Below are 11,395 nucleotides of genomic sequence, written 5' to 3' on the forward strand. Positions count from 1 at the left end.
TAGAATCATACTGTAGCTCAATTGCAAATTTTTTTGCAATCCTAAAACTTTACAAATTCCGCTGGAGTGGGTAAAATGGGCTTCAATGGCAAAATGGGCTGGCATTTGTCATTTGCTCATTCCACTGCTGATGCTACAATTGAAGACTTCAGCTTTAAGTAAGTGGTTAAGTGAATGCCAGTAACTCCGTATTTGATGATTGGCCCTTCCTAAGATCTCATTCTTAAGCAATCTAATCAAATAAGCACAGCATGACTCCCATGCATATACATAATTGAAACAAAATTAAACTAAACAAGAAAAACACGAATACGAAGATTACTTTTTCTGTATAATCAAAATTAAAACCAACACACATTTCTCTTTTCGTTTTAGTCAAACAATACAATCAAAACAAACACAACTTTTGTCAGCTCTTGAAATCCAACAGTTCCTCTCTCTTCTCTTCAATCTGCATAGCCTTCTTCTTCTTCTTTTCCAACTTAGGCCTAGGCTTGATGGGCTTGGTCGTCAAGTACCGAGCCTGCAATCTAACCATGTCCCTCAAAACCCGCAACAATTGGGCCTCGACGCAGAGCCCATTAGGCTCAATAACCCTGAGAGCCCTAGCCACAGCCTCCATGGTACTCACGCACCCACCACACGGCTCCTTCCTCAGAATCAGCTCCGAATCCGAATCATAAATACTCCGACCACCTACGCTCTCGTCGTACCCTTCCAAACAAACCCTACTCGCGAACCTCGATAAGTACTCCTCACTCGCCCTCACCATCTCCCTCGCGTGCTTCCACGTCGCATCGAACACGATCAAAACGACACTGTCATCGTCGTTGTCGTTGTCGTTTTGGGGTTGGGATTGGGATAGAGTGACGGCGGGTGAGGAAGGGGTTGGAGGGAAGAGATAGACGGCGGGTGGGGATTGGTCGAGGAGAGGAGAGAGGCCATGGCGGAGGCGGCGGGTGACGACGGTGGTTGAGTTGAGGAGGCATTTGGTGAGGAGTGGTACAGTGGAGAGCTTGTGGCGAGCCTCGTGGGGGTGTTGGATGATGAGTATATGGGTCTTTGTTGGGATGGGCTGAGCAGGGAGTGTTTCGCAGAGACAGACTCTGGTGGGTCTACTGCACTTTGAGCAGATGGGCCGCCGCGGTTGTGGTGGTTCTGGTTCTGATTCTGATTCTGATTCGGCGGTGGTTTGAATGGGTGGGTTCTCTGTTTCTGCGCCTGATGTCATCCTTAATTCTTTGTGCGTGCGTTTTGGGTGCTTGCTTACCAAAACGGTGCTTTTTCTTGGGCTTTAGATCTGAAAACCACATGTCGTTTTTTACTTGCTTTGTTTCAACAATAATGATATTTTCTACGAAATGACTCATTTTCTAAGAATTTTTATAAAATTATTTCATTTTTCTGGTAACAAGTTGAAAAATAATCTCTTAACTTTTTTTATTTAGTCTGTTGTGAGATAGAATTATTTTTCAAAAAAATTTAATGGAAAATGATTTTTAAAAATAAGTCATTCTTTTTATTTTGATTAAATATAGTTTTTCTTTAACTTATCTTTTTTTATAAGTGTAAATGCACTTTTAGTTCTTAGGTTTTGGCTTTATTTCTATTTTAATTCCTATATTTCTATTTTACCGCATTTAGTCTCTATTTTAATTAGCACATCTCATTTTAGTCATTTCTGTCAGCCCACTAACGAAACGGAAAAAGATGACATGGCTGACAGACTGAATAAAAAAATACATGTTCATTAAGATGCTCTACCAAACGGGGCATCAATATCTAAAGTATTAGGGAGCTCTAGGCCAACACCACATAAGTGCCATCGTACATACAAAGGACATAATTAGTGGCAGCTTTATAAATTTTTTTCAGGGTGGTCATTAAAAAACTTAAATTATATAATATTTAATAAAAAAGATAGTTATATTTCATTATCAATACTGCAAGCTTATCTCTTTCAAAATTTTAGTTGAATAAAATTTTTCTTGGATTTTTCTTGGATTTTTCTTTTTATTTGTAAAGGTCCAATATACTGTTAAAAGAACCAAAGTTTGACTACAAACTTAGTTGTAGCCTAAGACTACAACTTTCACTAAACAAATTAACATGATTACATATTTTGAAAATCTAACAGTTGAATCGTATGTTCTTTATATTCTTAAAACACATGTCAAGTTTCATGTCAATCGGATGTCATTTACTTTTTAATCCATAAACTTATTTTTTGCGTATAATTTTAGATTACAAAAACTTGAAAATTAAACATTTGATTGATGACATAAGTTATTTATCTTTAATTTTCTTGAAGTTTTGCAAGTATGGAGGATATAAGAAGAAAAAAAAGAAAAAAGTAATCTAATTGTGGAATTGTTAAAATTCATATCTAATAAAAAAAAATTGAGTGGAATTGTAGCCTTAATTTACAACTAAATTTGTTGCTAAAAAAATTATATTGGACCTAAAAAAAATTTAGGGTGGTCACACATATTTTTAAAAGTAAAAAAAAAAATCATAAAATCTTTAAATTTTATATATAATAATGACTTTTTTTTTTCCAGGCCAAGGTGCTCCTGTGACCCCTGAATCTAACTTGGAGCCGCCAGTGACCATAATCTAAATCGATTATGCCATTATTGTGAACCAACATTTTTTAATCCATGACATGATGGCTGCAAAGACAATTTCACATCTATTTAAGGATTTTTATAAATATCACACTTGAACTTTGACATGAGATCTAATTTAGTCCATCAACTGACAATTTCAACAACTAACAGTGCCATCTAGTTAGATATACCAAAAAAAAAAATCTAAGGACCAAAATCTAAATCGATAATGCAATTATTGTGAACCAACATTTTTTAATCCATGATATGATGGCTGCAACGACAATTTCACATCTATTTAAGGATTTTTATAAATATCACACTTGAACTTTGACGTGATATCTAATTTAGTCCATCAACTTACAATTTCAACAAATAAATTTTCTAGACGATATGGCAAATATTAAAACTATTATCAATGTTACCACAATAATTTTATAAATTGTAGCAGCAATGAATTTGATTGGTACCACATCAATAACATAATTTAAATATTTTTTGTACTGAATTTAAAATTTGACATATTAGTTTCTAAATTCTATGTAGTAAAATATGTATTATCCTTAATATTACTTTTGTGATAATTCAAACATTTTTGTTAATATATTCTTTTGTCAAAATGTAAAATGTGTAGTCTAATTAATTTCAAAATTATTAAGCATCTTGCATAAATCATGTGCACATCGAATGATTAAGATCAATATCTAACTTAAGTGTTGAAGAGCCCAAGGTTGACACCACATCAATGCTATTCAGTCAGTAACAAAGTTTTGTTTCAAAATCTTGCAAAAATTCAGCCAACAATGGGCTAACCACATTTCATAAATCACACCACAAACGGTTATAAGTTGCTACCTTGCATTTATTATGATAACAAAATTCAAGGAAATGGTTTCTTATCGGCAACCGTCGAAAATGATCTTACAAAGGTGAAAAATAGTGGGGTAACTTATACATAAAATAAGTAGAGTGTGAATATCTCTCCTAAATACTTGAACACCAACTCTTATCCCACAAGAATTTATAATTGTACCATGACGCTAAGGATGCACAAGGGTAGTTCAATATCTAAATTTAGTATGAAAGAGCCCAAAATTGACACCAGTCACACCACATCAATGCTATTAGGTCTGTGGCAAAGTTTTGTTAAAGAATCTTGCAAAAAAGAAAACCTAGCTAATAATATGCTAATCTCATTTCTTGGATTATACCCTAACATTTATAAGTTGGGAAAAATTACACTCTATCACTCTGAACTATGCCACATATTACCCTTTGTACTCTAAATTTTTTGAGTGCACGTTTTACACTCTAAAATATGACTCTTATTACACTTTGCACACCAACGTTAAGTTTGGTGTTAACTTGAATGGAAATTCAAAGTTTAGGGTGCAAGTGTAATAAAGAATATAGTTTAGGGTGGTAAAGTGTAAGCTTTCATTTGTTTTTAATGGATTGAGAAGAGGGGCAATTAGGTATTTTCACATAGTGTCATACTTTTTCATCCAAGTTAACACCAAACTTAATGTCGGGGCACAAAGTGTAATAGAATTCATAGTTTAGGATGTAAAACGTGCATTCAAAAAGTTTAGGCTGTAAATTGTAACATAGGGTATATGTTAGGGTGGTAAAGTGCAATTTTTCTTATAAGCTACCACCTGCCATTTATTACAATAACAAAATTCAAGAAAACGGTTCCCTATTAGCAATTGTCAAAAATGACCTTAAAAATGTGAAAAATAATGGAGATTTGTATGCACAAAACAGTCTTTTAAAAAACGAAAAATGGCTTTGGATTTTAAGGAGAAAAATTCAGTATCTTTAAAATCTTCTCTCATTTCCCTGTGTCTGTGTTAAAATACTTAGGACATGTTTGGTACACAATTTTAAACACATATTTTCAGTTTTTAAACAATATTACACGTATTTCCACACACTTTTTCACCTACATGTATTTTTTAAAAAATTGAAAATTGTTGTTTAAACACACGTACTAAACAAGTCCTTAATATATATATATATATATATATATCAAAGAGCATGAGGTTAACACCATGTTAGAGCTATTCAATCTATAACAAAAGTTTTGTTTGAAAATCTTGGAAAAAAAATCTACCCATTAATGAACAAATCACATCTCTTGAATTACGCTTTGGCGGTTATAAGTTGCTACCTGCCATTTATTACAATAACAAAATTCAAGGAAACGGTTCCCTATTAGTAATCGTTAGAAATGACCTTAAAAAAGGAGAAAAATAATGGAGTAACGTATGCGCAAAAAAACTTTTCAAAAAAGAAAAATGACTTTGGATTTTAAGAAGAAAAGTTTAGGGGGTGTTTGGCAGCTTTGTTTAAACACATTTTAAACAACTTTACACACTTTTCCACAATTTTACCCATACATTTATCAAAAACACTCAAACAACATAACTTAAACTATTCTCCCAAACACCCCCTTAGTATCTAACTTAAGTATCAAAGAGCATGATGTTGACACCATGTCAGAGCTATTCAATCTGTAACAAAAGTTTTGTTTCAGAATATTTCAAAAATCTAACCAATAATGAAGTAATCGCATTTCTTGAATTACGCTTTTGGCGGTTATAAGTTGCTACCTATCATTTATGGGAAATGTTAACAAGCACCATGCGGTGGTTGTTAACGTTTCCTTTTTTGTGTTTCACTTAAAAAAAGGAAAAAAAAATTGTCAAAAAAATTGCCAAAAACTAAAAAATTGCAAAAAAGCTAAAAAAGTTACTACAAAATTACCCAAAGTGTGTTGTTAACGGACACCTTATGGTACTCATTAACGCAACCTATCATTTATTACAATAACAAAATTCAAGTAAACGGTCCCCTATTAGTAACCGTCAGAAATGACCTTAAAAAGGAGAAAAATAATGGAGTATCACATGCACAAAAACATCTTTTCAAAAAAGAAAAATTGCTTTGGATTTCAAGAATAAAAGTTTAGTATCTAACTTAAGTATGAAAGAGCAAGAGGTTGACACCATGTTAGAGTTATTGAGATAATTACAATATATTGCTAACTTTGCAGTTTGAACCCTTTCCTCTTAGAATCTGAAGTACTTTGTGCATGGGATGTTGCCAATTCAACTATAAGAATAACCATCATGAAGGACCTTAAAAAGGAGAAAAGTAGTAAGGTAATGTATGCATATCAAAAAAATTAAAAAGGAATACAGTTTTTGCTTTTTAAGAAGAAAAGCTCAATATTTAACTTAAGTATCAAAGAAATAATCCAACTTTTATTGAGTTAGTTGTGACAAGAGATTTTACCTATTGAGCTAACTGGAACCCCACTTAATGCTATTTAAAATTTGACAAAGTTTTCTTTTAGAATATTGCTTAAATCTAACCAATCATAAGCCTTTACTCAAAAAAAAAAAAAAAAAACCCAATAATAAGTCAAATCACATTTCTTAAATTATGCCTCAACGGTTATAAGTTAAAGGAAATTGTTTTGTATTGGTAATAGTTGGAAATGACCTTAAAAAGGAGAAAAATAGTGGAGTAACATATGAGCAAAAAAAATAAAATGGTTTCGAATTTTAAGAAGAAAACTTCCATATCTAACTTCTTTTACAAGAAGTTCATATGACATTATGTGAATAATGCTAGAATCATAATTTTTGTCATAACTTGCTGATGTGGCAAGTCGTGAATGGTGAAGTAAAAATAATAGGTCCACAACTCTACCACTCACAACTTATCTCATAAGTAAGCTGTGGTAAAAATTGTGGTTTTAGTATTACTCGTTATCATGCTAAGAGCATCCACATCAGTTGGTGGATAGTCATGTATAATGCAAAAATTTCTCAATTTTACACATTTTGAGCAAAAAATCTCCTACATTAGTGGAGCTAAAACTGGGTAAAATCGTGCAAAACTATTCACGAGCTACAGTACCGTGTATATTTACACGGCTACTGTAGCTCATTTATACAATATTTTATCATTTTCTCATTCGCTCCTTTTTTTCTCTCTCTGATCCGTGCTCAACAGACTCCATTCTCTCATCTTTTTCTCAACACAGAATATACACAGAGATATACTTTGCTAAAAAAAAAAAAAAAAAAAACACAAACATACACAAACAAGCACAGATCGGTGCTTGACTGGTCGGAGCTCGTGGGTCTTGCCGTGGATCGGAGCTCGCGGACGCGGATTGGAGCTCGCGGATTGCCGATCGGAGCTCGCAGATCACGATCGGAGCTCGCGGATCGCGATCGGACTTGCGGATCGCAATCGGAGCTCGCGGATCGCGATCGGACTTGCGGATCGCCGATCGGAGCTCGCAGATCGTGATCGGAGCTCGCGGATCGTGATCTGAGCTCGTGATCAGAGGGAGAGTTGATCGAGAGGGAGAGGGAGAGTTGATCGAGAGGCAGAGGGAGTTGATCGAGAGGGAGAGGGAGAGGGAGAGGGAGAGTTGATCGAGTGGCAGAGGGAGAGGGAGAGTCTAAGAGATGGGTATAGAGAGAGAGAGCAAAAGTCAAAATGAGTTGGAAGAGAGAGCGCGGTAATTATATGAGGTAGTTGAGAAAATAATAAAATATAAAAGAAAATTGATTATTTAATTAAAAATGGTGGTAGGATAGATGAACTGATATGGATGTTTTGTAAAATTGGATGTGTAAAATAAAAAAAAGTGAATTTTTAGTGTAAAAGTGAATATGTAAAATGAAGGAGCTGACGTGGATGTTCTAATGTAGAGGGGAGTTGGATATGTTTTTTTAATTGATTTGCCAAATTTTAATTGGGCCAATTAGGACAAATTGCAGTGATTGTATAGCACATCAACTTTCCATTGTGACACGAAAGATAAAGGCGAAGACCGAGTTGCCACCACTGTCTATAAAATGGAGACTTCTTGTGTTTGATTGAAGCGTGATTGTGTGAAAACTCAAAAAGCTTTGTTTAGAGAGAGAGAGAGTTAACGAACAACAATGGCGACCTCAGAGTCCGGCTCCGACCAAACCAGTTCGGCCCTTTCTGACTCCTTTCATACTCCTTATTACTGGTAAAATGATGGGTTTCATTTATGCTTTCATTGTGTTTTCCATTTTTTGTTTTTCTAGATCATGCAGTGTGTTTTCACTTTTTATATATGTCAATATGTGTTATGAGTAACGAAATTGAAACCATTATGGTGAAAATTCTGATTGTAATGGGAATGGGAAAAGCCATGATGCAGGTAACTAGGCTTATATTAGGCTCTCAAAGTGTTTGTGAAATTTCTTGAACAAAACTCTTCTGGGTTCCTATTCCTAGGACCTCATCATTAGGAGAGGAGTGTCTTTTCCTAACAAGGGAAGTATCAGTATCGGCTATCCTATCAGGCTAATATCATATGCTCACTGATCAGTGATCACCTCAAATTTGGCCCACCTGCCACCCAAATTGATCAACATCTTAACTATCTCTAGTACTCAAAATTAACCAATAACATAGCAATTTTGCGTATATATCTACTACAGGTCTTATGAAATTCACAATTTTTGCCAATGGGTTACAGCTCAATTGGCCCCTCCTCTCCCTTATAAGCTCTTGGTGGAGGGTGAGGTCGTGGGTTCCATGAATCCTGATCCGTTGGCTGCATGTGTAACTTATACAAATTTTTGCAACCAAACAAAAGAAAAATACACTTCCTTACAACATGTGTAATTATATTGGCTGTGATGCGCTAGTAAATATTGACTAATAATAAGGATAAATCTTTACAAATATGGTGTCACTTTATCATCATCATCTAAAAGACTAAAACATTCATTGTATTAATATGTAGCAGGAAGATGTTCTTCTCTTCTCAAATTTTAAGCTCAAACACTTTCTTAAGATCTTTATTTTTTATTATTTCTATGATAATGTAGCGAGGAGAATGTATACTTTCTTTGCAAGAAATTAAGCGCAAGTGGAACAGCAGCTGCTGACGGATCTGATCTTTTTGTTGTTTTCATTTCCAATGAGAAGAAACAGGCATGTATCTTGATATGAATATACCCAATTTTGTTCCTATGAACATATGGTAGAATTGTATATAATATATATTTTTTAAGGTGAGTTGAGACAAGTCCTTAAGCACAAGTGCATGGAATTTTATAAAATAATGGATCTTTTAAAATATTTTTTAATACATTTTTTTAGACCCCATTGTGGAATCAAAAGGCCAGCAAAAGAGCAGATGGGGTTGTTCTCTGGGATTATCATGCCATTTGTGTTCAGGTGAGAGCTGAATCCTCTTCACTGCAATATAAATAGATGCAATCTAGTAATTCATGTTTTCTCTTTTAGGAGAACTAGTGTAGACGAATGGGTTTCATTTTGCTCATTCATGTTTATTTGTTTTAGCATTTGTCTACATACAACATTTAAAATTCACATTTGAACTTCTGCCGATTGGTCTATCAATTTATATGTTCTTGCAAATGATTTACAGAGAAAAAAAGAAGGCGACACTCCTCTCTTAGTGTGGGATTTAGATTCAAGTCTTCCGTATCCTTCTCCTTTAACTTCCTATGTGTCAGAAACTTTCCAGCCATCATTTCAGCTCTTTTCTGAGTATCAAAGGTGATGTATGTATAGTTTGCTGCATTACTAGCTCTTTTTCTTCTCCCCCCTTCCCACACATTCTCGATGTGTTTGTCAATGCATTGTCGTTGAAAAGTATCAGATACTATTGGTTTTTAATAATTATATTACCCGAAATTGTCTGCTATACTGCACCTTTGGAGCATCCTGGTATTATATGGTTTTGTCAAACCATATTTGTATGTTGATCAATGAAGTACAATCTCAAAACCCTAGTCCTAGTATGAAATTATATGGTTTCATTGAAAGAATTTGCTTCTTGGTGTCAGGTTTTACCGCATTGTGCATGCTCCGATATTTCTTCGTTACTTTGCTTCTGATAGAAGACACATGAAAGATTCTGCTGGGAACTGGACTGCTGAACCTCCTAAATATGAACCCATAGTTGCTGAAGGTAAAATGCTTGGAAATGTATGAAAATTTGTGGCCAGTAGTTTTTAATTCATCTTCAATTTCCTTTTCAAATTTAGATAGAGCTGATACAAATATGCCCAAATTTTGTTAGGTGTTGCCCATCTTGTTTTTATGGATTCAGTTGCTTAAAGTACAGATTGATTTCCATGGTAGCAAATTTCTCTTTACTTTATGCTAAAAGATTTAATGTAAGAATAGAGAAAGAAACATTTATACATTGTCAAGCTATGTTTTTGGCAAAAAATAAAGCTCAAAGAAGATGCTGTGCTTTGTAGATGTGCGGTATTTATGTATATGTATGTATAAAACAACACCCCAAAAATATAAAGAGAGATGTCAAAACTTGAACGTCAGTGATTAGAATTGACATCAGAGAAATGTGCTGTAGTAGAAGTTTCTGAACAGATTGCTTCCAAATTCAGAGGTGGAAATGGATGAGCTCTGTCATTGACTTGGAGTTATATCCTCAAAGCTATATGATGATTTGGGAGAAACATGAAGTGTAATTAATCACTATTTTGATAGAGATATTAATTGTTTTCCTTAATAAGCCAACCGTTTAGTAAATATTATTTCATCTCTCTCCCCCTCTTTCTCGGTTATTATTTCAATAAACTGTTGGTTGTGTTACATTCATGCTTATTTATTTAGCTAAAGGTAAAAATTCCTTAGCCATCTGATTATAAACTATGAATTTCATGGCTTTAAGGCCTTCTTTTTCTGTTTTCCTGTTTCTGCCTGTGCAGATGGAACTGTGCACAACTTGAATGAGTACAATGAGATCCATGCTGCAGATGTCATGACAAATGCTGGAGACTTTCTCAATGCGGTTTTTACAGAGAGGCTTGGTGCAGTGATAAATGAAAATCAGCTGGAGGAATTCTTTTTGAAAATTCCTTGATATTGTTGAATCTCTTATCTGCTGGACCTCAATGAGTTATGCATTTTTATTTTTATTTTTGTGAGTATATATATGAAAGTCAAATCCCTTGGTGTGCCATTATGTGTCACTTGATCTTGATTTTGTTGTTGTTGTTGTTGTTTATTTATTTATCTATTTTTTGTGTGGAAATGCACAGTTCTAGGAGACATTTTAATAATCTAAGTTATTTTCCTGTAGGCAACAAAAACTCTGAAAGATCATTTCAAGGTGGTTTGTTAAATTTAGGTTTTAAATTGACAAGGCAAGTTTTCATTCTTGAAAACGAGAATCACTGTAGCATTTGGCAATGTTGTGGTGTGTCTTGTGATAAGCCAGATCAGGGATGTAGCAAACGTTAGGGCACAAAAGTTTTATCCTAATCATGATTCCAACTTCCAAGTAATTTAGGAAAAAAAAATCGTAAGTTTAAGTAAACTCCAGTAAACTTATAAAAGTATGCCTTAGCTGGCTCAAGTGATATAGAAAGACATAACATACATTTCCAGCCCAGGAAAATTACAGGAGCCTGTTTTTTCTAGCATAGCCTACGTCCTGAATTTTTGTGTCAGAGACTACCTAGAAAATGCTGATCTCTCGCAGTCTTATCTGTATCAAAACATTATAAAATTTGTGGAAACAACTTTTGCGACTCTATATGTTTGTTTGTGATTGGTGGAGAAGTTATAAAATAAACAATTACTCACAGGCACATCAGACATGTGGCAGAAACTCATCTAACATTTGTAATCTACAATATCCAAATTAAGTGTGAGTCTATACTCAAATTTTCACAACTTGTTTAGAATATTAGTGCCATTTTCCATGCCAAATTTCTATG

The 11,395-nt window shown here is 34.2% G+C and overlaps 2 protein-coding genes across 2 annotated transcripts; one reads left to right on the forward strand and one right to left on the reverse strand.

The window, feature by feature from the left end:
- Positions 1-302: 302 nt before the first annotated feature.
- LOC142610890 (tRNA-uridine aminocarboxypropyltransferase A-like) lies at positions 303-1,326 on the reverse strand. The gene has a single exon (XM_075782866.1). It carries the CDS (start codon positions 1,229-1,231, stop codon positions 410-412), a length of 822 nt encoding a protein of 273 aa, XP_075638981.1. The 5' UTR covers positions 1,232-1,326; the 3' UTR covers positions 303-409.
- Positions 1,327-7,431: 6,105 nt separating this feature from the next.
- Positions 7,432-10,635, forward strand: LOC142610520 (protein N-terminal glutamine amidohydrolase). The gene is made up of 6 exons (XM_075782330.1): positions 7,432-7,653; positions 8,504-8,609; positions 8,778-8,855; positions 9,070-9,200; positions 9,491-9,615; positions 10,382-10,635. The coding sequence occupies exons 1-6, from the start codon at positions 7,580-7,582 to the stop codon at positions 10,534-10,536; spliced, it is 669 nt and encodes a 222-aa protein (XP_075638445.1). The 5' UTR covers positions 7,432-7,579; the 3' UTR covers positions 10,537-10,635.
- The last annotated feature ends 760 nt before the right edge of the window (positions 10,636-11,395 follow it).

The sequence above is a fragment of the Castanea sativa genome, chromosome 9, assembly GCF_040712315.1.
Source record: "Castanea sativa cultivar Marrone di Chiusa Pesio chromosome 9, ASM4071231v1".
Classification (NCBI taxonomy): domain Eukaryota; kingdom Viridiplantae; phylum Streptophyta; class Magnoliopsida; order Fagales; family Fagaceae; genus Castanea; species Castanea sativa.